The sequence below is a fragment of the Copadichromis virginalis genome, linkage group LG9 (genome assembly GCF_057382275.1).
Source record: "Copadichromis virginalis isolate Kocher_CV1m ecotype Utaka linkage group LG9, C_Virginalis_male_GT1.1, whole genome shotgun sequence".
Classification (NCBI taxonomy): domain Eukaryota; kingdom Metazoa; phylum Chordata; class Actinopteri; order Cichliformes; family Cichlidae; genus Copadichromis; species Copadichromis virginalis.
The window spans coordinates 12346951-12373177 of NC_140626.1; the positions used below are offsets into that span (position 1 = coordinate 12346951).

Consider the following 26227-nt stretch of genomic DNA (forward strand, 5'->3'; position numbering starts at 1 on the left):
ACCTTCACACGTAAAATAATAAAAACAAACCTGAGAGATTTTTATTATCAACTTAGAATGTTAGTTGTGTCCGATGCTTTATGAGCTTTTGGACCGTAGTTCTGACACGTCTGACTTTCAGCAGCTCTTATTCACTGAATGAGCTGTTGCCATTCTTCCTTTCACTGAAGCGTAACTCGAGCTGGCTTTTTGACGATCTCCTTGCTATTGTCCTCAATGACAGATAACTCACAGAGTCTCAGTGATGCCTGTCAGAGATGCCCATCTAGCAGTTATGAATAAAACTTAAAGTCTATTCACAGCTTTTATCTAAAAATTGTACCATGTATACCAGTGCGTACATTTTAAAGTTTTTTTCATAGTAGAAGTGAATGAATAAATACAGAAAATGTAGATGATAAAATCGACATTGAATAGCTTCTGATTCCATTTTATTTGCTTTCCTTTTCAGATTTTTGTAGGAATTTTGGCTTCTTCTAATATTCTGTTATCATTTTTAGTTTGCATGTCCTGCCTCTAACTAAAGAAGACCAACTATATACTGCATAGACTCATAAAGACCAAACCCTTACACTATAAAGTATATTGTGTCTCATGCTATCATCTTATGTGCCCTTGCTACTCGTTCTTTCTCATCATAGATGGGTGGTCAGCCTCCTGGAGAGCGTCGCTTCTAAGCCAGCTGGCAGATCAGATTTTCAGAGACGGCGAGAGGTCTTTCCAAAACAGATCAGAGAGATTAAACAGCAATTCACACTGAGATATGATCAGGCCACCGCTTTATGTGCCGTCACCCTTCGCAAAATATAGACCCAGCAGAAATAGTCATGTAGACTGATGAGTTTACATTAATGGAAAAATGTTTTATACCTATAATCACATCATTCAGTTAAACATCAAATTTAAGACTGTGTGTGTATTTCATTGTTTTTCTATGTACCGAGAATGAAAATCGCACCAAATGTCAGAACAGTAAGGCTGAAATAATCACTCAGTTTTCACTAAAGACCATCGCTTTATTTTCACGACTTGATTACTCAGCCACTTATTTAATTTGCTTAGTCAAGCAGCACAAAGAGACAACATCTGTTATACAACCCTGCGTATAATGGGGATTACAACGATTCATTCATATTTTAATCAAACTTTGTTTGCTTAGGTTAGCTGATAATCCTTTCTATCCGCATTTCAAGAAAATCAGTTTTCCACACATCCATTTTACAAATATGCCTCCAAAATGTGTACAGAATAGGAAACGTGGATCATTGGGGTATTGATTTGGATATAGATAAACCCAAAAAGCCTTGTTAGCAACTGTGACGGGGAATATGTGAATAATATGACTTTAAAATCACCAAGAAACCTCTAGGCCAACTAAACCCAGAGTTACATGACCTCTAAAACATCATGGAGCACAGGACGAGGACAACATGCATGAAAAAGGAGATGCTGAAATTCCTGCAGAACAAAGAAGAACGGACAGGAAGAAACTTTCAAAGTGATTCTTCAAATGAAGTGTATACATCAAGGTTGCCCGAGTCAAAACTGCTCACATCATACGTTTTTTAATCAGTTTTATTTGACATGAAATCAGGCTATAGTTAATTGCATCACACTCATCATTGAACACATCATCAATGTTGTCAGACATAACATTATTCGACCCAAGTTAATCATAGTGATAATAATTATCAGTGTATAAGTGTTAGGATTTGAGTGCAACGTACACAGGAAAAGAAAAAAGATGTACCAAAGGCTGATGGGGAAAGAGACCATCAGCTGAGGTGTGCGTCCTTCATAATTAGTGCTCAGAGTCCAAATTAACCAAAACCTCCATCCTGTTTAAAATCACACACACACACAGATTCACACAGGTGTGAACTTGAGGGGGGAAAATACACTCATACACACACGGTTGAATTTGTGCCATACGTGATACGGCTTCAGCCAGCATACTAGAGACTGAAAACCTCGCAGGAGCGTGCTTGAGGAGGAGGAGTCAGGGGTTAATTTGGAGCTCCGGGGCCCTCTGCAACTCCCATTCAAATCCAATGGAGTGTAATCATCAGGTCCTTTCTCCAGCATGAATAAACATTCATTTAAAAATAACAGACGACCTCCATCATAACTCCACGTTCAGCTTCAGAAAAAATAAAGTAAGTGTGCCGTTTAAAGCACGTTTAAAAACTTCTACTAGAGTTTGTGGTACCCGTCTGTTCTCTTACAGCTGAGACTGGTCATCTAGAGACGTATTGACTATTAGCTTCTGAGGACATACATAAAAAAAGCCCTTCAGTGATTTCAGACATGCAGATAGGAATGTTGTGACGGTCAACAGCTTGACTGTTATTGAATAATGACACCAGAGAATGGAAGGTTCATTCCATGTCAACCCAGTTTAGCTTAATGCTTCTGGATAATTTACTAATTAAGCTTAAGAACAACATAAATATAAACAGACATATAAACACCGCTGGCTCCAGGCCAGAGTCAGTGAGTGGATTTCCACCATTTGTTCTCTGCTCAGAGAAGTTTTAGCCTTTGTTCCAAATATTTATAATAGCTGACTTGTTATTCCCTTGATTTTGAAGACTTCAATCAAATGATTCAACATTATTTAAAAAAAAAAAAAAAAAAAAGGAAGAGAGAAAAAAGATTCAAAGTGCTTTTCCTCACTGCATAGCATACTGTACTGTAAGGATCCAGCCACAGGGTCTGCTTTAACACAACTCAGATGCCCCAGGAAGTTAAAGAAACTAACTCTAGAGTATTTACAAGGCGTTTAACCCCAACAATCCTGTCAAGTGTTACATCACACGTCTGAGAACTGTGGTTCCTCCTCCGCTCGGAGAGCTAGACGGTTTTACGACAAAGGTCACAGAAAATGGTACAAAACTGACTTTTGTACAGCTCTGAGGACATGTTGTGTCGTCATACGCAGCAAACACACGCAAAAAAAAGAAAACAAACACATGATTCCAGGTTAAAACAAATGCTAGGAATAACCGACGACCACTCTTCAAGTCAAATATGCTAAGCAGCTAGCATCTCTGTGATGGACACACTCAGGATGGAGGATGGCGTGCAGCAGTGGGTGCTGGTGTGTTTCACGCGGCGGGGGCGGGAGCCGCCGTCCGGCCAGAAAGAGATGGAGATGCGTGTGAAGATTGTGTGTCTTCACAAGGACATTAACACACATCTGAACGGCGGGAAAAAGAGAAACACGAAGATGACGGCAGCTCCACCCAATCGCTAACGTCTGTAGCGATGATATGTTAAAAAGCTGAAAGTCTGATCGCTGTCATCAGTGTCGTGGATGCTGATCGGTGATGATCTGTTGCAGCCCTTTTCTCTCCGTCGCTCTGGGTTACCTATTAGGTTTTTATATTGCTTTGTCTGTCCTCTACATGAACATGATTGATGAAAAATGTCCTGGCTGTAAAAGTGAGTGGTGTTAACAGAGTGTATTTTAGGTCTCTGGGTTGGGGGTCGCCAGCAGCGGCACATTGTCCCGTCTCCTCCTGCCCAGCGGGGGGCGTCTGTACTGCTCACCGTCGGCCAGCGTCTGGGGCAGTGGCTTCCTCTTGCTCTCGGGCAGCAGCAGGATGGACAGCACGGCCAGCAGAGCCAGAGAGGAGTAGACGACGTGGTGCAGGAAGTAGCCGTAGTGGTTTCGCAGGTCCATGAGAGGGGAGCTGAGACGGCCCACGCAGCCCAGAGCGAGCACGGCTCCTACACCGCTCCCTCTGCACACACACACACACACACACAGTTAACTGACAAGATTTACTTACACTTAATACAATTTCTGCTTATCTTTTCATCAATTATCATTTTTAATAATAATAATAATAATAATAATGGATTGCATTTATATAGCGCTTTTCTAGGCACCCAAAGCGCTTTACAATTCCACTATTCATTCACACACTGGTGCAGGCAAACCACAGTTGTAGCCACAGCTGCCCTGGAGCAGACTGACAGAAGCGAGGCTGCCATATCGCGCTATCGGCCCCTCTGAGGAACACCAGTAGGCGGTAGGTGAAGTGTCTTGCCCAAGGACACAACGACCAGGACAGAGAGAGCTGGGGGATCAAACCGGCAACCTTCCGGTTACAGATGAGCTTCCCAAAACCCCTGAACCACAGTCGTCCCATTTTTCCAGTTTTCTTTAATGGTAGTTTCTTTAATGGTAAACATGGTGACTCAGTTAAGCCTTTTGTTGATGACTAGGTTCAGCTGTTGCGTTAGCCCAAGCTTATTGTAGTTAATTACAACTAAACTAAATGTGAAAAAAACATTTTAAGTCAAAAATAAAATAAAAAATTTTGAAAAAGAATCTAAAATTAAAATTTTGTGAACTTAAAAACTTCTTAGTTTTAGTATCTGTTAGTTTGGCCAAATTTATTATCCCACCTTGCCTCATGAGGCTGCCACGCTCGCGATTATTGAGATTTTCAAACAGTGTGTTTTTTGTTATGCCTGTACTGATGTTCCTAAATCTTGCCTCTGGTATGACACATTAATACTTGATAAATAAATAAACAAATAAATAAGCAAAAAATAAATAAAACTAAAAGCTAAACTGAAATGACTAAAGCTGCTCTGGAAACCAATTAAATTTAAGTGAATTAAAACAAAAAGTCAAAAACGAAAGAAAAAATATTTACAAAATGCAAAACGCACAGCTATAATAACTATAAAGATTTGATGAACCCAAACTCATTAAAAGTCTCAGCTTATTACATCTGTTACAAATAATGATTTTTTTTAAGGGGGGACCGATGCGTCCTTTTCAGGCCTCGGGGAGGTTTTCGGAGCAGGTCGTCCTTCCCGTCGTCTGTTGGGCGCTGATTGTTTTGCCCTCACACAGAGTTAGAAACGATGCTTGTTTGTAGATCTCACTGTACTTCAAAGTATTCTCATCTCTCTTCTCCACAAAGTCAATTATTTTCTTAGATAACAGATCGATTTTTTTATACTAAATCTGGAAAAATACTTCCATTGTTTTTGAAACTCCTCCTACTTAGAAAGACAGCTGTTGTTGTGGTATCAAATTGTTTAATTTCCTCTCTTTAACATTTGCTGCATTTCACATGTTGTGATTCATTCTGGCAGCCCGCACACGCTCTTACTGACAGAAAAACATCAACGCCTTCTACGCTGGCATTTCTTTTTCACCTACACTACAAGAAGGACAACATCGTAGTAAAAGAGCTGCAGAGTGACTGTAGAGTGCTGCTGTGTTACCTGATGATGGTAGGCATGACCTCTGCAGTGAAGAGGATGCAGAGGGAGGCGGTGGCTTGGGAAGAGAAGAGACCCAGCACTGAGAAAATCGTGATGGCCGTCTCACTGAGATCTAACAGGGGGGAGGAGAGCAGGGATAACCTTTGAGGTGTAGCATTTCTACCATGCATCTATTATGACATTAGTTTTTCTCATTTATGAATCAAACTGCAACATCTTGCTTCCATGAGCCTTTGCAGATCATAGGGACCAATAAACATCCACTGAGAGGATCCACAACACTCACCACTGTCCTCTCAGGCTTTGATGCATGATTAAAGCTCAGGGCCGGACACAGCTTTGACTTTGCTGTCACTGCAGTGTCCTACATAAACTGAAAGCCATACTCGGTTTCAGCCACAAGGGGGAGACCAAGATTTGGGCAACAGCAGATTTTCCATAGACAATGTTGTCGAGGGGGAGCAAAAATTAAAAAACACAGGTCGGGTTTTTCCATTAACAGGGCTGAGTGGTTTGCTCCTAATACACTTCATAATGCCTGAAGTGAGAGCAGTAGGATGTGTGAGAGGGATGGATCCAACATGGCCCCAGAATCAGCATCAACTTAAATTCCAGTCAGGATTTGAACAAACAAAGATTTTAATCCGAACATAATGGCTCTCTAACAGCAGGGTACTGAAGTGAAACTGTGCCCACCTTGACTTTTATTAATAGCCTTCCTTACTTGACTCTAGATTTACTTGGAGAAAACTATTCTGCTACCAAGTAAAGCCGGCTTACACTCCATGAGTCCCAGGAGGATCAAAGAGGCCAGCCCCGTCATCGTCATGGAGAGAAGCAGGATGCCGCGGCGACCGCACCTGTCTACGGTCATCCAAAGCAACAGCCAGGCCCCACCGCCTGCACACACAGAGAGCAGGTACGTCCAATAGAAGCTGGGGGCGGTGCCCCTGACGTCACCTCGGAAAGAGCTGTAACAGTGACTAATGCCGTGAGAGATGAATCTGAGGGAGGAAGGGCAGAGAAACAAAAGAGTAAGCACTCGTGTTTCCAAACAGGTTTTAAATAGAAAAGATGAGCGAGCAAAGGTGAGTCTCGCAGCACTTTAAGCATGAAATATGAGGCAGCGGCAGCCAGAGCTGTAAATGAGACACTGCGCAAACACAAAGGAGTGACTCCAAACTGCTGCGTTGCTGAAATAATGTCAGGAGTGTGAGATGACTTACGAGGTGAAGCCGAGCACGCACATGTTCTTCCAGATGTTCCTGCTGTGGAAGAGCTCAGGGAAGGACAGGTGGGGCTTTGAGGAGGGGGCTGGCTCTGAATCCAGCTCTGCAGAGGAGAAAAGAAAAATGACAGTCGGGTAACACAGACGAGGACGGCCTGACCTGGTTGCTCGCTGATCAATCGCTCGCTGTCAGCTTATTACTAGGGGGAAAAGAGACGTGCAGGAGGACACGCGTGGAGTCTCAATCTGGCCATAAGGAGGCCATTTAATAAACCGTACAATTACAGTAGGAACCACAGTGATGTGTTCATTACATTAGCATTTGTAAGCTGTGCAGAAATGTTTAATAAAGGATCCAGAACATGAGACAATTTAACTGTAAGTCAACAGCCAGCTGTGAGGTTTAAGAGGAAAGTCTAAGAGAAAATGTCTCGTTGATGTCAGAGATCAGAGGAGTTCAGCCATACTGCTCTGAGTTGATATGAAGGAAACTGAAGCTCAAATAACCGCTCATTACAACCAAGGTACGCAGAAGAGCATCTGAATACAGCTAAGAGCAGCAAACTGAGATTACAATTGACAAAGCTCAGCAAAACTGCCTGCTCTCATGGGACGGGATTTCTGCCGTCACATACAGAGGGACGTGTCCGAATTTGATGTAAACATATACACATCGATCCGTCCTGCCTTGTGGTGATGATGTAATGGTGTAAAGGATATTTTCTTGGCACACTTTGGACCCCTTAGTAGCAAGTGAGCATGCCTGAGTATTGCTGCTGACCCCGTCTATTCCAGAGTGTCTGACGGCTACTGATGGCTGCTTATCGCAGGACCACGTCACAAAGCTGAGAACATCTGAGAACGTCTCAGACTGGCTTCCTGAACATGAAACATGAGTTCACTGTCGTTAAATGGCCTGCACAGTCACTGCAGTCTAACAGACAAACATGCACGTTTGGCTTGTGGTAGAACTGGAAATTCGCATCATGGTTGTGCAGCCGACAAATATGCAGTTATCAGCCAATCAGGAACACTGAGTGTGTAAAAGCATAGGACTAAGTGGAGAGAGAAATTCAAGGCCTTTAATGGATCATATGAAACAAATGAAACATGATGTTCTTCATCACCTCATACTGCTACACTTTTTCCGACTGCAGCGAGACCTCACTACAGAACTGTATCCTTGATCTGTGTCTGCCGCTCACAGACGTCAGCTATAAAAACATACAGGGAGTGCAGAATTATTAGGCAAATGAGTATTTTGTCCACATCATCCTCTTCATGCATGTTGTCTTACTCCAAGCTGTATAGGCTCGAAAGCCTACTACCAATTAAGCATATTAGGTGATGTGCATCTCTGTAATGAGAAGGGGTGTGGTCTAATGACATCAACACCCTATATCAGATGTGCATAATTATTAGGCAACGTCCTTTCCTTTGGCAAAATGGGTCAAAAGAAGGACTTAACAGGCACAGAAAAGTCAAAAATAGTGAGATATCTTGCAGAGGGATGCAGCAGTCTCAAAATTGCAAAGCTTCTGAAGCGTGATCATCGAACAATCAAGCGTTTCATTCAAAATAGTCAACAGGGTCGCAAGAAGCGTGTGGAAAAACCAAGGCGCAAAATAACTGCCCATGAACTGAGAAAAGTCAAGCGTGCAGCTGCCAAGATGCCACTTGCCACCAGTTTGGCCATATTTCAGAGCTGCAACATCACTGGAGTGCCCAAAAGCACAAGGTGTGCAATACTCAGAGACATGGCCAAGGTAAGAAAGGCTGAAAGACGACCACCACTGAACAAGACACACAAGCTGAAACGTCAAGACTGGGCCAAGAAATATCTCAAGACTGGTTTTTCTAAGGTTTTATGGACTGATGAAATGAGAGTGAGTCTTGATGGGCCAGATGGATGGGCCCGTGGCTGGATTGGTAAAGGGCAGAGAGCTCCAGTCAGACTCAGACGCCAGCAAGGTGGAGTACTGGTTTGGGCTGGTGTCATCAAAGATGAGCTTGTGGGGCCTTTTCGGGTTGAGGATGGAGTCAAGCTCAACTCCCAGTCCTACTGCCAGTTTCTGGAAGACACCTTCTTCAAGCAGTGGTACAGGAAGAAGTCTGCATCCTTCAAGAAAAACATGATTTTCATGCAGGACAATGCTCCATCACACGCGTCCAAGTACTCCACAGCGTGGCTGGCAAGAAAGGGTATAAAAGAAGAAAAACTAATGACATGGCCACCTTGTTCACCTGATCTGAACCCCATTGAGAACCTGTGGTCCATCATCAAATGTGAGATTTACAAGGAGGGAAAACAGTACACCTCTCTGAACAGTGTCTGGGAGGCTGTGGTTGCTGCTGCACGCAATGTTGATGGTGAACAGATCAAAACACTGACAGAATCCATGGATGGCAGGCTTTTGAGTGTCCTTGCAATGAAAGGTGGCTATATTGGTCGCTGATTTGTTTTTGTTTTGTTTTTGAATGTCAGAAATGTATATTTGTGAATGTGGAGATGTTATATTGGTTTCACTGGTAAAAATAAATAATTGAAATGGGTATATATTTGTTTTTTGTTAAGTTGCCTAATAATTCTGCACAGTAATAGTCACCTGCACACACAGATATCCCCCTAAAATAGCTAAAACTAAAAACAAACTAAAACTACTTCCAAAAACATTCAGCTTTGATATTAATGAGTTTTTTGGGTTCATTGAGAACATGGTTGTTGTTCAATAATAAAATTATTCCTCAAAAATACAATTTGCCTAATAATTCTGCACTCCCTGTAGTTCAGTCTTATTGTTAACTTTGATATGCCAATCATGTGTAGGTGGTGCCGTGAAGGATTATTTTATAGCATGTCCTTACAGCACATCTTTATCATCTTGTTGTGATAAATATAGGTCAGAGTTATGTAAGCCTCATCTAGCCTCAGGTGCTGAGATACTTCTCCAGGAGAGAAACACGGCCAGCAAATACATTCACACCATTTCTCTTTAAGACTTGTTGCTACATGAAACATTTCCGCACGTCATCAGTATTCCTGAGTGTCCTTCCTGCTAGCGTGACAGCATTACAGTAACCACCCAAATAAATCCCCATTTTAATTTGATCTGAACTGTAATCACAACAAAAGGGGATGTTCTTTGATCACTTTATCTGTGAATGAGAGCTCGACATAAAAGAATATGGACAAATTTAGGTTAAAAGCTTTGTGGGGGGGTTTAATACACTCAGAATGGAAACATAAAATGTAGATTTTGCAACTATTAACAACTATCAACCTCAGTACAGCTAATGCTAGCAGAACACAGAGGTCACTGAACAGTGCAAAGTTGACACTACGTAGCTGGAAACATTTGACATGTAAACAGTGGCAGAGCTCAGTGGTCGCCTGGCCTTAGGCCATCTTTTAACAGCAAGTCATTACGTCCCATTATGTTTCCATTTTAATGCAGGAACCATCCGCTCTTAATAAATCATGAATAGTAATTGAGCATCATTACCGCTCTTGGAAGTGGTGCGTGAGAGGGTCATATACATTGAAACACACGGCCACAGTTATTCCATGAATAATGCAGGCTTCGTAAGCCGAGCGCCTGGCGCTGAACCCTGCAGTGAGGTAAAGTGGGAATTTGTTCTCCGTTTACAGAACGAGGATCTAACGTCAGTGCTGCAAACACACCTGTGAAGCTCTCGTCGTCCCTCACGTCTCTGTTGGAGTTTCTTCTCTCGCTGAATGCATTCATGTCTGAAGATCGCTCCGACAGAAGGAGCCAGCGAGGAGATTCTGGAAACACCCCAGGAACTCTGCAGGAGGAGGAGGAATATACTTTAACTCTTTGATCTCAGGTGACCTTTACTCAGCACTAAAACTATTTAGAAGCTTTAAGGTTTTGTTGCTTTCACCTGAATTTGCTGCTTCAGTATAAAAACTAACCAGCACGGGTCACAAAGAAGCAAAGTTCTATAATCCTCTCTTATTAAAACCTGCAATTCGCTGCCAGTAATCTTTTTATAATCTCTGATAATGCGGTATGTTACCCAGATCTGAGAGGGACTGCGGACCTTAAACAAAGGAGCTCTAATATGTTCTGACACCAGCTCAGTGTGAAAAGGGGATTGGAATCAATACCATCTAACAAAGCTTTTAATAAGTCAGCTGGCATCAAGGCACTACGCAAAACCACTCCCAGGTTCTTTCATGATTCAGAAAGTAAAAGCCTGAGTAAAAATAACAAGAGACACATTCCTACCCGTAGCTGAGAAAGAGTGTTAGTGGGGCGGACCCAGCTCCCAGCAGGCCCCTCCAAGATTGGCACCCGAGGGCCACGGCCAGCAGCAGCAGCTCCCCGGCTACAGTCGTCAGGCCAGCCAGCGTGGTGGCCATCAGCCTGAGAGACGGCTCACACAGCTCCAGACCTGAACAAACAACACAATGTCAAAGCTAACTAATCTTTTATTTACACTTTTCAGATTCTGAAAGGTTAAACATTAAAAAAAAACAAGAGAATATAAATATCATGTGCCCCAAAACTTGGTTCCATTGAAATATAATGCAAGCTAGAAGAAGTAGATTTGATCACTAGGCCTCATTAGCGGCACAAGGAAAAGGAGAGAGGAATTACTGAATTGAGACTCTCTGAGATTTCAGGTGAAGTTCAGGTAGGTGACTGTACTGTGGAGGAAACCATCTGTGCATGACTGTTTGCATATTACAGTGTTTGTTCCTGTGTGATGATCCGTGGGTTCTGATGAAACAAATGACGCCCATCCTTCAAGGCTGAAACACTCACGGGTGATATACAGAGTAAGATAGACTCCCGCGCTGGCCGCCGCCAGACAGAAACGCATGACGATGAAGACAGAAGGATACGGGGAGACACACACGAGCACCCCGAACACCACCGAGAGGGTCAGAGAGGTCAGGAGGGTCTTGGACCTGCCCAGCCTGCAGGGAAGCACAGAGATACAGACACACGATTAAAACTCAGCAAAGTAAGCAAACACAGATTCAAATTAACAGGGATAAATTAAAACACATGTACAGGAGCAGATGCACAACAACAAATCACACTGTACATGCTGATAATGCAGCAGCTGCTCGTGTGCTTAAATATTAACACGGAGAGGGAATAGAACAGAAAATAGGACAGGAGTCTACTGACAGAGTTTAGACACAACAGGGAGCCACCCTTTGAAGTCTACACTTTTACAGCATCATTAAGCATTAATGCTGCCATTATACTTCCAGTTTCATGTAGTTTACCAGACAAACAAATTAATCAGAACAATTTAGAGCTCGCGAAGAGTTTAGAATAAAAAAATAAATAAAAGAAAGAGCCTAAGAAATGCTGCAATCACAGAGGCTTAGGGAAGCTGCGTTTCCAAAAACAGCTCAAGTGGAAAGCACGACTGTTCACTAATGAACGATTAGCCAGTTTTTGTTTGCTTGTTTAGTTTCTAACATGCAGCTTAGCAATGCTCCCTTTTCTTCTTCATGTGCCCCCAAGGAGGCACCATTAATTCACCGGTCTAAACAAACAAATGCTATGCTCAATTGGTCAGCAAATTAATGAGAGCTGTTAGCTGTGGCATCATCTCCCTCGCAGTTGCCCCCAAAAACTAGAGCTTCCCCTTCAAACGACACACACTGGTTCACTTGTGTGACTCATCCGAGGCCACTGAGCAAAATAAAGCATGCAAATTTAGCATAAATGTATTTGCCATTAATTGCTTGTGGGAGGTAAATTGTTTGTAATACAGCCATGAGATTTTCTTGAGTAAACAGCAGTATTTTTCCTCCATCACAAATTATATCTTACTGTGATAAATAAAAAGAGTTTATGAAATGGCATTTGGGCTGTTTGATAATAAATTTCTCTTTTGGCCTGAGGCCACAACTTGCTGTTGGATAGAGGAAGCACTGGCAGGCCACAGTAAATCTATAGAAAATTTCATTCTGCAAACCGTGCTACTTTTTCTGAGTGTGTCTCTGTGTGCTGCATGACGACTGTGAGGTAATGAAACTGCAAAGTAAGAAGAGGACAGAGAATAATGAGGAACAAAATGATCTGACAGCACAGATGTCTGCACACAGACGGGCTGGCTTTTATTGGAACATGTTCCCAGGAAGCATGCCCATGTGGGCCCACGGAGGGTAACTGTGGGTGAACTGTGGGGCTGTGCACAGAGCACGCTCACATTTATTGTGCACAGATGCCACAGCGGTGTTGTCCTTCAGGCTAGTTCATGGAGGTCACGGTTCAGTTTTGTCCTTTTGGGTCCCCACTATGGACACCCCACAGAAATGGGCCCCTTGTAGGTTAGCCCATAGCAGTTTGGGGTCCCTGTAAAGGGTTTTCTGTGGGAAACCCATAGTGGGCCTACAATGGGCCCCATTGGATGCTCCTCTCTGCTAAATGTGAGCAGCCCACAGTCAGCCCGCACTATGGGCTGCTTCACGGTGTCCAGATGTGCCCTACTAATCACCCCAGTACTCAGCCCACAATGGGCTGCCATTGTGTGCCGTGTGGGTCTGTCCACAGTGACCAAACAAGAAAGGCACAAACAGTCTCTCCAAACTGCCTCAGTAACTTATTAACTCACTTTTTGGCTGTATGTGTTGTCCTTCCGGCTGCTGAGTGTTCATTCCTGATGTTTGCTTGCCATGAAAAACAGACCTGCAGGAAACCCTGATGGGGGTGTGTGTGAGCATACATTACCTGTCAGCGGCGTAGCCCAAGCAGAGACAGCCAGTCAGGACGCCCAGGATGAAACACACCTCCTCCACTGGGACCAGCCAGTACTGACCACACACCAGATCCCACTGTGAAGGGAGAGAGGTCTTTCAGTTAATATCCAATCAAGTTAGCAACAAGCAGTTTCATTTTCTTTGTAGATGGTTGGTCTTCCATCATTTCCAACAAAATCTGCAAAGCTTGTGACTGTTTGGTAACTTGTAACATTTCCTAATGGGCGTGACAGTAGACAGCCTAGCCTCCACTGAACTGCAATAAGCCTTCTCTGCTTTCTTCACATGCATTGGGTAAAAGGCCAACTTTAAACAACATCCTGCAGAACTACTCAAAATGTGGGACAGGGAGACAAGAAATAAAAATGGTGACATCTGGTCAGCCTGGGCAGAGGTGCAGAATCGCCATGTAAAATTACTGAAATAAACTGTTAGAAACAATGATCCCATTATTGTCCATTTTGAACCCAACTCCGAAGCAATATATTTATACACCTCACAAGTTCAGGGGACTGGTTGAATGCATCAGTTGTCAAAGATTGCTTCACTGCTGATATTTTGGGGGCATTTAGCAACAAGACACCTTGTTAATTATACTTTGCCCACTTAGTGCTTTGTCGCTTTTACAGTTTCATTTGGTAAATAATTGGCGTATTCAGCAAAACTCTGCACAAGACAGTACCTCCTTTTTTTCCTCCTGTCCAGTTGAGCTAAAGATGAATTAGGTTTGATTAATGGTTAGTACTGTACAACATGGCACCGGTGTGGAAGTCTCAGATTTATAAGCTGAAAAGCAAAAAAGATTTTTGCTTGTATAAAAGTCTCTTTCAGTGTAGTTTAGAGAAATCAGCCTTTGGCTCCTTCAACTCTAACATCACTAAACACTTTCGTAATTATTTGATGGGCTCACTCACTAGTTTCAGGTCATTAGAGGGAAAAATGCTCAGCTCAGGGATTAATAATTAACCTCACTAACCAATGGATGACATCGAGGTGACTGCCTCCATCTTGTTTGTGATCTGTGTTTTTCTTTAACCCCCTGATCATTTAACAGCATGTTATCCCCACATTTGTTCATTTAGAGGCTGCATAGTGTCTGCCATCTACTGCAGTGTAAGTATAAAAATAAATAACATCAGCCAAAGTAATTAAATCTAAATTGTTCACATCCCTCGGTAATAACCACCACACAGCAGTGGAGTTAAAAGTGGCTACACCACCCTCAAAAGACAGCTCAGTAGCACAGTCTAATAAAGGGAGCCAGTACGCTTGACTTACTAATTAATAAATGTGTTATTTGACTAATTAAATTAACAAAGTCAGAGATTTTAGTTTACAAAAAAAAACAAAGTTTTTTTCTCTGACATTAGTTCTGGTCCATTTATGCATTTATGCAAAAATGATATATACACTCCCTGGTGTAAACACAGCTGTCTTACAATAGGGATGAAAAGCCCATTAGACAAATACTAGAAACACAGGAAGATGTAACGACATTACACACATGCATGTGTGTGGTCACGATACATATAGTGGGTGTATTGCTATAATCACTCGTTAGCACCGCAACAATAAAATGGTACGAGGTTCACTGAGTGGATTAGAAAACAAATGCCCGTGTGACTGCATGAGTTAGCCACACAGAAAGTCAGCACATCTGTTAAAAAGGAAATAAAAAAATAAAGATCTCTGCTCTCAGATCCGAGTTTAATCACATTAAGCCGACCCACTGATTTGCATTTACAGCTGAGTCCTGCTAACGTCGCTTCCTGTTGGCTGCTGAAAGCAAAATGGTTTTAATGATCTAGAGGGAGACTGAGCAGAGGGCCGTGATTTTTTTTGTTATTTAAGCGGCCTTACATAATTGGAACCCGTGCACAGAAACATTAAAGCCCGTCACATAACATCAGCTGTCCCGTTGCTGAGACACGCAGTCACAACAGTGAACACCATGCAACTCGTACGCGTGGAATGCTGTGGAAGACGAGGATGAGGCGAAAATGCGCACAAACAAGTCCTGAAAGCTACCAGGCTGGTTTAGAGAGAGAGAGAGAGGACCAGAAAGCAGCAGGTTTGTGCCTCCAGTAATAAACAAAACCTGCAAGCATGTCCTCATAATATCAACATGAACAACCGCTCTAACAAACTCGCAGCTCACACGTCACAAATTCATAGTTTTACATTAAACCAAAGACAAAGGATGTTAAATATCACTGTTTTATATTTCAACAGGCATGGCAGTTTGTGTGCATTCGTTTACAGATCCACAGCATAGAGGTGGTAAGTAAAGTTTGCATGTATTAAAGTGATGGTCTTTATTGACCCGTGGAAGCGATGAGGCTGATCAGAGGCGGTCCTGCTTCCTGCTTGCCAGACTGCCAGCAAAGCAAAGCAGCTCTGGAGGAACGCTCAATCACCCTCCAGCTAGCTGATGAAATATGTTAGCCTGACTCTAAAAGCTCAGGGACAGAGAAGACTACAGGCAAACACTTCTGCTAAAGTCTTCCAGTGTCTTCAGCTTGCTGCAGTGGTATGGGGTGGGTTACAAGCAAGCTGCCCTTACACCATAAATTAGAGCTGGGTGTGGTTCCCAACATGTGGGCACAAAAAAAGAAACAGGCCAAATAGTGATCAGCCTGGTGAGAAAGGTTAGCTGCCATCAAGGACTGGGCTGACAGTCTTTGAAACAGAGGTCTGGGTGAAAACGCACATCAGCGTATGTCAGAACATCACACACAGAGTGCCTGATATCAACAAAAACAACCGAGACAGGTAGAAAACAGCAGTGGTGCCGATGACTGGCTTCACTGTTGTGAACAAAACGAGCGACATCAGTGAGAAACAAACCTCCACTAGCATAATGAGCCACAGTTCTTTTTAAAGGACAAATATTATCATATTCCACTGAAGATAATCTTTCAGCCTGCCTGCTGGCTGTGTACACACAGATTACATGAGACACAAACTGCAGTGTAAAGACTGGAAGTTGTTCTCACAGCAGTGAAACAAATGATCAAGGCTACTCAGTTTTAACATCATAAACACTTAGAAAATGCACTCCTGTGCTTGTGCACGGCTTGTTCCGTCAACTTAACACTGGATTATAATGTTACAGCATACAATACGCTGTAATAGCCTTAGTTTCCAATCATTTTCTTCTCCTTCTGTGGCAGAGTTAATGTGATTGTAAGCAGGGTCTGTTCTCCTTTAGCGAGGTGTTGATCTCTGACATTCTAGGCATGGTTCTCTGAAGAAACATGTCTTACAACATGCCAATATGACGTGGGTTAACACACATTTCTGAATGAGTCACCGGATTGTCGAAACTCACTTTGCAACCATCATGTCAAGCAAATTGTAAAAACCAAAAACATCAAGGTGCTCTTCTCCTCATGGCCAAACTGGTCAAATGAAAGAGGAATAAGCACTGGGTGCTTAAAGATCCACAAAATGGGCTTTGATGTGTGAAATTAGCACCTTTGAGGTCTGACCTCTGACAATTCAGACAACACATCCCTGAAAGCCCTCTCTCTCTCTCTCTCTCTCTCTCCACCTTGATGGCATCGATTGAACTCACATTTGTCAAAGACTCTGTGTCTATTACCCATCTTGGCTCAACAATCCTCCACACGGCCAGAGCTGAATGAAAGTCTGATGATGCTGTGACATCATAGCAGTGGCCAAAACTCATCCCTAGCAGAGCTGTGAGGGCTTCGAAATGATACCAAACTACTCAGCTTTACCAGTGATTCAACCAGAGAAGGATAAAGACCCAGAGAGTGAAAGTGCTGTACTTGAACACGAAAGAATCGGTTAAGCAGTATTGCATAAGGAGCAAGAGCAGACTGGGATATGCTGTACACAGGTTATGGTTACAGTTATGACCAATCAACAAGCTCTGATTTCTTCACACACATGCATGAAGAAAACCTGTGGTGAGAATAAAGCAGACCTCTGAAGGGTCAAAGTTTCTGCTCCGGGCTCTACAACCTTCTGTTTGGCATTTTTTCAGAACTAAGCTGGTTCAAAGGGAGCGGTGCTAAAAGTGTTTGTTCTAGATAGAAGATAAACTGCACTGAGGCCAAGTATAAGATACGGAAGGCTTCTTTTTTAACATAAACCATGCAAAGCTACTTGAGGAGGCCCGGTAAAAAAAATCCTCCGAGCATAACCGATCCATTTAAGTGTGCAATGCTGTCAACATCATGCTTTGAAAAACAGTGAAGGTAAGAAAACAGAGGTGCCATTTAAAGTTAACAAGACGACGCATTTAAAAAAAAAAAGTGATCCTTCAGAGGAGCTGGCAGGAGACTTTTTGTCCAAGTCGTTAGTATATGTGCAGCTGTATCATAGTTCTGCAGGGCATTGCAAAACAGTGAGCGTTCATGATCTGCAAGGCTATGGTGAAACAATATAGTATGAAAAAGGTTTTTTTATTATTTTAAGGCTCTTAAGCTACACCTGAAAAGAAGTTCATCTTCCCTTCACCAAGCTAAAACAATCATCCAGGCCAAGACCATAATTAGAGAGCTTCAAAGGATCCCACAGTAAAGCTTTACCTCAGTGACGATGTTGTTCTTCAGCCCCTCTGTGACATTGTAGTCCCATCCATTCTCGCAGTCCACCACAGCAGACTGACTGCTATTGGTATACTGCTTACACTGGGACGGGCCCCCGCTGTCCCCGGGCCGTCGCCCTTTCTCCCAAGGTACTGAGGCGTTCAGCACTTCAGGCGATGGCAAGGGGCCTGGCAGGTGGCAGTGGTGGTGAGGGGGGAGGGTGATGAGAGGGTCCGAAGAGAGCAGGAAGGCCAGGAAGAGGTTGGGCAGGATGGAAAGCGCAATCAGCACTCTCTGCTTCTTCCGGCCCAGAGCCAGCACCATCACTTCACCGGTGGGGGGCAGCGAGGGCGGCGCGGGGATCGAGGAGGAGGATGGCGCTGGGGAAGAGGGCACAGGGGAGGAGGGGAGGGATGGAGGGGGAGCTGGGCAAGGAGATGGGGAAACTATCGGCGGGGAGTCCGGGGATGTCATTGCCGCTGGAGTACTGAAGGCAGAGGACCAGGATGGAGGACGGTGAGCAAGCTGGTCCCCGGGCAGAAGAGTAGAGCTTCGGTAAAACTGTGTGAGCAGAAGGTTACTCGTCATTATTACAGATCAAGCACCAATATGGGACACAGATATGACGCTCTGACATGTCAACACCACACAGTCCACTTAGCTGCTTCAGTTTCAAAGCTAAGCCCATCTTAATAGAACAAACGCATCCACTGTTTATAGATAATAGATAGAGATAATGTTATCTGCCAGTGCTGCTGTGATATCGGAAGAGACTTCCTTTCCTGTGTTACAGATCCTCTCAGAGCTCTCTGCATCACGCAGCAGAGTAGCCACCACTTTGATATCATTAATATGTAATATTCACCCAATTTTTCAATATCCTGCCCTAAACATTAGCATCAGCTCAAGAAATCCAGCACTACTCAGGCTCTACCAGGAATTCTTCATCAATTCAATTTCCAACAACACGAAAGAGATCCTACATTTCCCATGATGCAACTCGTAGCTGCTCTCATCGCACCTCCAACTTTCTGTTTCTGTCTTTGAACACAGGCCCAATTCATGACAACCCCTGAAGGTATCACTGCATGCTAGTTTTGAAGTGATCACAATGTGTCTGAGTGAAACAGCAGCTCTGGTGGACTGCACGCTGCATAAGCTTTGCAAAGTTTTACGATGACAGGTCAGTGAGGCAGTGCACTTACTCCAGCCACTGCATTCGTATTTATGTGACATCGTCAAACAAAACCTAAACGCTCCGTTTAACCTGATACAATCAGAGCTGTGGGTGTGTGTGTGTGTGTGTGTGTGTGTGTGTGCAAACACCTGTACAGGAAAAGAACGAGATTCTTTCAAAACAAAGCCTGATTATCACGAAGCCAAGTATGTCTCAGTGTGGGATTTTTAGACAAAACCACCAATTTTAATAGCATCACATTGAGCTTTAAGGAAGTATAATATATATACTCATTACTATTATAATCCATAGCATAAGAAATGTCAACATAAGCCTCTAATTAGTGTGTAGAAACTGTCAGCTACTGGCTATAACACATTTCACAGGCTTTGTGATGCCAGTCACAGCCTGACATGTTGTTGTTTACCCTGAGCTAAATGGAAAAGCGGTGGGTGTTCTCAGGGACCCCACTAGCAGCCCTGAGTGCTCCCCCTCAGCAGCAGTCTCCTCTGCAGGTGCACATGGTGCCCCTCCGTGGGTCAACGTCATCGTGTTTTCCTCGCACAGGGCCAGGAAGTGTTGCTAAGAAAAAAAGGAATCCCACAGGGTTATATAAGAGCTTTCGCGCGAGGAGGGGAAAGGACACGGGGGGGAGGGGGGTGAACAAAGAGGGAGGGGGCTGGCTGGGCTGTACGCCGGACAGAAGAGCAACGAAGCAACGAGGGAGAGAACAGCAGCGTGATGTAGGGGCGTTAGAGCAGCTGGGCCGGGCGGACTGAGCAGACACCTGCCCCGGCACTCTGGACCAGCACACACAGCCAGTGTTACACACCCCTGTGCGGCCTCAAAACAAAGCGCACACTGTTACTCACCCTTTAAAGCGACGCTAACTGTGAGCCAAAATCCTGCCACCCGTCGTCTCTCTGAAACATCCCAAACATCGCGGGCTTAAGAGAGGAGGACAGCGGATGAGTTTCACCGCGTTCACACCGTCTCCTCCGCTCTGTCTGCCACACAAACAGACATGTCTGTCCCGGAGAAGTACCGCAAGGCTCGGATGAACACAATCGTTTGCCTTTGACACAGGCAAGGACACCGGACTCTCCGTTAGTCCCTAAACACAGCCAACGTCCCTCCGCCGCGTGAGCATATGATGATGCCGCCGGAGGAGGGGTTGATGCTCCGCTTGCTCCTTCACTCCCACCGTCGGTTGCTGTGTAACGGTGTTGTTTAGTCCAAGTTTATCCCTGCCGACATGACACAGAATAATTCAACAATAACGCACAACTGTGCCCGGCATCACCTTAAAGGGGCAGGCGTCGGCAGGAAGTGGAGCGAAGGACAAAGACCGGGTGGAAAACTGCGGAGAGCCGTGTCTGTTTAAAGGGCAGTAGCTCCGCCAGTGGCGAGTCTCACTTCGAGAAGAATCGGCAAACATCGCCAGAGCGACAGCCCCCCTCCCTCCGCCCGCGCCACTCAATCAAAGATCGTGTACAAGGAATGAGGCGATGACTCAGCAACAGATTTAGCCACATTGGAGAAGGATTAGTTTTATTAACAAATGATTTTTTTTAAGCAAAAGCATGAAATTATTAGAATCAGTAGTTGTTTTAAACACTTCTGTTAGGAATTCATTTATTACAGGGTTAATTAATGAATCACTCGGATAAAAGTCTTACCGGGAGGAAACTTGTTGCTCAGTAAAAGTAGCATACAAAATCAGCAGCGGAGTGAGATATCTGTTTATGAGTGCTCTCTCTCTGTCTCCTGCAGAATGCCTGCATGGAGCTGCCTGCCGCATGGTGGAGCCATAAATCATAGAGAAGAGGCAGGTGTGAGACAGCGGCACGGCTACAGAGCTGCTTTCAGGTGAAAAAAAAAACGAGAGACAGTCCATCATAACTTATTTATGATATAATTTAAATGTGCACTCACTCTAATGGTTGATAGTCCAGAAGAAATCAGTGATCCACCATATTATCTTATCCTATTATCTTATCACAACAGATTTCATTAGTGCATCCACATGTTTCATCATGACTCCTGATAGTTTTAATCTGCAATAGAGGACAAAATATCCATTGGCGCACAGAGATAACAGCACTTTGTGCTGTGTCAGCCGGTAATGACTGAAAGGCTACACATGATGGCACCATCACGGTTTGTTCCTCTGGTGATGCAGCAGCAGCAGCAGCCCGCCATTAGTGCAAGAAGTGTGACTTCAGTAAATGTCACTTGATGCTACTGTAAATGTAAAGAAGTCTGTGGCGATGCTTTAAACAGCAGGGGTTCCGCTTTATTCCAAGTCACTTATTCATGCCATGCATTTGAGCTGCGAGTCCTCATTAGGTTGTGTTTGTTTTAACCAAAAATGGCGACAGCTTCCACTTTCCCTTGAAGTGTTGCATGTGAGCTTTTCAACAGTTAGAGGGCCTCTGTTGGAAGCTGTGAATGATATCAAATAAAAACAAATGGTATAAAGTAGAAAAATTAGCCTTCGCGTCATAAAAGCACCTTCTCTTATTGATTGTCTTAGTGAGACCAGTAAAACAATAGATCTCAGCCCTTAGAGTCTTTCTAAAGCTAAGAAACAGCATCTCTGACTGCAGCGCTTCGCAGCGAGCGGAAGTACTGCAACAAGTGGTGAAACACTCATCCTGGCCATATTTGGACTACAGATCATACTGCTTTGTGTGTGCGTGCGTGTTGTTGATCTCTGGAGACAAAAGTCCAGCCAAGCCATCCAGAAAGCACACACACACCTTTGATCAGCAGCAGCTTTGAGATTGGAGCTACTTCAGTGGGGCTGTGCGGTTCGTATGGTCTGCAGCTGTTGAGTAACGCGATAGGGATTAGGTGAAATACGGTCTTTCTTCACTCTGTGGAGATGTTGCAGTCCTGGGACCACAGATTGCCCCACACAACGCTGTGGGACATTTCAACAGACATGGTCACACAAGAAATCTTCATATGCCTCTGAGGACGCAGCAGGCTTCATGAAGCCCCCATCACACTTTCACTGTCCTTTCTGATTAAAATCCAAATACATGAAGATAGTTCTACACCCCCCCCCCCCTCCCAGGGGGCATATATTTACACAACTGCTCTTTTGAAATCGTTTTAGTGGGAAACAAGCAAAATCAGGGTACCAAAGTTGGGTTACTTGTATAATCTGTGTCCACGAGATACGATCTTAAAATGATGCCGATATAATTTTTCTGCTGCCCTTATGTGTCTAATAAAGCCTTCAAGTGCTGAACTGAGGTCAGCCTCTACGAGGAGGTTATTGACACATGTCCTATTGTGTAAAAATCTTTTCCCATACCACTTCATTCGGTCCCACTTATCAGTCGTGTTTTGCAAGTTTTGAATATGTGTAAAACATAAAAATACATCTGAATTTCTTCAGGGGGAAAAAGCAAATGGTTTGTTTTTACTATTGAAATGTTATACAGGACCATGAAAAAAATGAATACATTTTTTTAAGGGTCTGGCTCGTCACCCCACCCCCTCCTCCTCCTCCTCTCTGGCTCCTATCTCTGTGTCCCTTCACTACCATCACAGCCACAGGAAGGCCCTGGCAGCCCAAAACACTGATACTATCTCTGCGCTCCTCATCTCCGTCCTCCGCTGTGTCGAAATCTTTGCCCATCCCACAAAGGGAAACCGCTGGTGCACAACGGTCCATGGCAATGACGTCCGTTTCTGTGGGTAGACAACTTATGGTAAATAATGTGACAGGCGTACGCCGTGTCCCCGGGTGAAGGATGCCCCGGAGGACCAATGAGACGCATCATTTACACAACTCTGTGTTAGATAAGGCAGAAGAGGGTGAGGAGTGGCTCTGCAACTATTGCACAGAGTATCTGAGGAACCCCTCAACCTACAACCCGTGTGTGTGTGTGTGTGTGTGTGTGTGTGTGTGTGTGTGTGTGTGTGTGTGTGTGTATTCAGATAACATGACACATAGAGGACAATGACTTCATATAGGCACAAGCAATCATTTATTTATTTTAAAAAAAACATTTGGCAGCACTGCAACTTTTCACTTTAACAGTGTATTACTCGCTACACATTTGAAAACATTTCAAGTAGTCACACATGTATTTAGTCACAGCTATTCTATTTACTGGTGATTGATGCTGTATTTTAGAAGAGAGAGGCTCTTTTCTCTGTTTCATCGAATCCTCTTCAAACCACAGGTTGTTGTGCAACTCCGTTGGGCAACAACACTTACAATCAGCTCTGACGAAGACGGTAAAAGTCAGGTAGATGATTAGGCAATGTTTATTAAATCAAATCATATCCTGCCGGTCCAACGCACATAGCGGGACTCTTCCCCCCCCCCCCCCCCCCCCCCCCCGTTGTTTAAAGGGGTCCACGAGTTATACCCATATGTGAACAGGAACCACCATTTCCAATCTGGAGATAAACAAATGACCAGGTTGTGTCCTTCAGCGCACTGTTTTACCTTTTATTATATCTACACCTGCATTTTAGTTTAAACTCAAGTCCTCCATCACATGACTAAAATTCGCTATTGACTCTGTCTCTTTTTTTTTTCTTTTTTTTGCTGTGTGCCTCAAGTTCCTGCATTAGAAAATAAATAGCCTCTACATTCAGACCAAAGAGTAACAGTACCTAAAAACGCTGCTGTGCAGCATCATAGCTACTGAGGCTATTTACTAGCCAAACTTTTATTATTCCAATTGATTTCATTTTTCTACTGATCTAATTTCCAACAAAACATGCTGTTTTCCTACACTAAACTACACTCACTGACTTTGATTGTCCAATCACAGGAGGTGTATCAGTAGCCAGTGGATCTACATGTTCTATATTCAATAAAAATGGAGGATGGTATAATATTATTTCTGTGAAGGTTCTCAGTCATCCAGGTCACCTCTCATCCGAGAGGTGAAACGTCTTCAAGCAACTTAAAGAAGTCCAGACGCTTTTCTTTCCAAGCTCCTTTGACTATAATATTATTGTTGTTATTATTATCATTATTAGCCTTTACAACCCCATAAACTCTCATTTTAAAGCAAAGGTTTGGTAAGGTTTAGCTAACTAACGCTTAGCTACCAAAAGTACAACAGGATGCACTTTAACAGTAGCATCAGGTTAGCAGGTTAGCATTAGTTACATACAGATCATAAAGCCCACCTCCTGCAGCAGTCATTATAATTCACTTCAGTTCATTTTATTTATATATCACAAAACGAGTTGTCTGAAGGCGTTAGTCTACTTCAGCAGATAATCTTGGGTGCTTGTCATGAGAAGCTACATTTAGTGCTCCTTTTGTGTGACCCTGAATGTGTCAGAGTGTATCAAAGCTCTCAGCAGATTGGAAGTGTTCATTTTGCCATTTTGAATCTTTTACGCTCAACATGTGAGGTGCAGAAATGTAAAGTTTGGGGGTAAGAGAACAATTAAAAATGTGGACATCAGTGTACTAAATAGTAGCTACAACACTGCCAGTAAGCTATGGTTTCCTTTACAATATAAAACTACAGTTAACCACTTTTATACCCAGCATTACCTCCTCTAAGTGACTTTGTCATGATCACAAATGTTTGTTGGTGAAAATGCTCGAACAGGTGCTTCACTGTGACTCTCGCAGGCCTTACTGAGGCACACTGTGAAGCCTGTAATCAGACGTTAACATCAGGTACAAACGAGGCTTCGGGCTGTGCTCAGATGCTGGACTGCCCGGCTGCTCCCTCCTCGGCTGCCTGCAGGTGCCGCTGTGACAGGATGTGTTTCAGAGTGTCCAGCTCCTGTGTCAGCTGTGCTATCCTCATCTGCAGCTTCTGGTTTTCCTCCTGCAGCTGGCTGGCCCTCTGCTGGGTCATCTGGATCCTCCTGCGGGCTTTGTCCCTGCTCTTCCTCACCGCGATGTTGTTTCTCTCACGCCTCAGGCGGTACTCTGCGCTATCCTTGCTGATGCTCCTCTTGGTCACCGGGGCCCGCAGAGTGGGCAGGAGGAAGGGGGAGAAGTCCTGGAGTGAGCAGCACACATGCGTTAAAGCCGTGGGAGAGTGGGGTGGGTGAGTGTGGTTTGTATGAAACACTTCGTGACCTGCTGTTAAATGCTTCTCTCACCTGCTGAGTACTGGCGTGGCTCTGGTGGTGGTTTGTGCTCACCGGGCTGGCGGCGCTGCCAAGGCAGGACGGCGGGTACGGCAGGTACGATAGTCCCATCATCTGCTCGGCCCCTCTGTCATCGCCACCCCCCCTTATCATCCCCTGAGACTGGCCGTACGAGATCATGTCCATCTGCGTCATCTGATTGGTGGAAGCAGCCGAGTTGGAAGCAACAGAATTGAGGGTCTGGCTGTGCACCTGACCTGGGAAGGAGCTCACCCACTCCTGGATGACCGAGGACACCCTGGAATCAGACATCTGTAGAAGAAGACAGAGGAAGATTCGGTTTACTTCCAACACTCATTTAATACTTTAAGCATTAAAAAATACATATACTGCTTGAATATTGCTGTCAATTAACTACAATATATAAAACAAACTTTCAGCAACACAAAACACTGACTTGCTTAATTACGCGGTCACACATTCTGTCCTGATGCTACACGTTGAACATGCTCGTTCGTTCAACCTTACACTGCCTGCTTGCTTTTTTTTGAGTGATGTAAGACGGATAAAGAAGTTATTTAGGTGTGGCATCTTCAGAAAGAAGATTTCAGTGTTTCTTCCACCGCTGATGGTAAATGGGGATGTTTCTGCCACAGTACACACGTTCTTCTATTTTAAAGGTTACTACACTCAGATACACCCTAACACAAAATCAAACAGCATCATAATAAATTAAACTACAAATAAACCGTGGAAACACTCTGACAGCACTGCTGTGAGCCTTAGTTTGTAAGCTGCTATTGCCATCTTCTCTTTACCCTCCCTCTTCTCTTTTAAACGTACAGTCTTTGCATCATAGACTACAAACTATATTGAAAGAGTAAATTATTTCATGCCACTGTCGAGCTCTTCTTCCTCATGATTTCAAAGAAACGTCGAATCTCTTGCGCGCTTCGTCTTCCCTGACGCTTCGGTAAGGTTGCATTTCTCACCGATTTGCTCAAATTTCTCCACAAATTCACAAAGTTACAGTTTCACTTACCATGACCGATTGCTCCACAAACTCTCAGGATACTCTTTAGGTCCTCCTCAGGCTGTGTGGCTGACAGTGCTCTGAAAGACAGGAGATAGACAGGTGGCCCTCAATTATCACAATCACTTCCCCTCTC

At 43.9% G+C, this 26227-nt stretch overlaps 2 protein-coding genes across 3 annotated transcripts; both read right to left on the reverse strand.

Annotated features, from left to right (window-relative positions):
- Positions 1–1557: 1557 nt before the first annotated feature.
- Positions 1558–20409, reverse strand: slc22a17 (solute carrier family 22 member 17). 2 transcript variants are annotated; one of them, XM_085467777.1, is made up of 10 exons: positions 20269–20409; positions 17789–18349; positions 13201–13304; positions 11272–11426; positions 10732–10897; positions 10161–10285; positions 6477–6582; positions 6031–6254; positions 5251–5362; positions 1558–3746 (listed from the first exon to the last, which is right to left on the reverse strand). In XM_085467777.1, the coding sequence occupies exons 1-10, from the start codon at positions 20401–20403 to the stop codon at positions 3470–3472; spliced, it is 1965 nt and encodes a 654-aa protein (XP_085323903.1). In that variant the 5' UTR covers positions 20404–20409; the 3' UTR covers positions 1558–3469. The 2 variants fall into 2 exon arrangements, with proteins under 2 accessions (XP_085323903.1, XP_085323905.1); XM_085467779.1 differs by having other exon boundaries at positions 19838–20336.
- A 3637-nt stretch (positions 20410–24046) lies between these two features.
- Positions 24047–26227, reverse strand: cebp1 (CCAAT/enhancer binding protein (C/EBP) 1). Its single transcript, XM_085467805.1, has 3 exons — positions 26101–26227; positions 25071–25370; positions 24047–24967 (listed from the first exon to the last, which is right to left on the reverse strand). The coding sequence occupies exons 1-3, from the start codon at positions 26101–26103 to the stop codon at positions 24662–24664; spliced, it is 609 nt and encodes a 202-aa protein (XP_085323931.1). The 5' UTR covers positions 26104–26227; the 3' UTR covers positions 24047–24661.

Bases quoted from the DNA above. Each gene is read 5' to 3' on its own strand.
- slc22a17 (XM_085467777.1), bottom strand. From the start codon at position 20,403: ATGTTTGCCGATTCTTCTCGAAGTGAGACTCGCCACTGGCGGAGCTAC. The intron at 13,305-17,788 runs GTAAAGCTTTAC...CTCCCTTCACAG, and splicing joins AGAACAACATCGTCACTGAG to TGGGATCTGGTGTGTGGTCA. The intron at 3,747-5,250 runs GTAACACAGCAG...GTGTGTGTGCAG, and splicing joins GTCATGCCTACCATCATCAG to AGGGAGCGGTGTAGGAGCCG.
- cebp1 (XM_085467805.1), bottom strand. The intron at 24,968-25,070 runs GTGAGAGAAGCA...TGCTCACTCCAG, and splicing joins GCCACGCCAGTACTCAGCAG to GACTTCTCCCCCTTCCTCCT.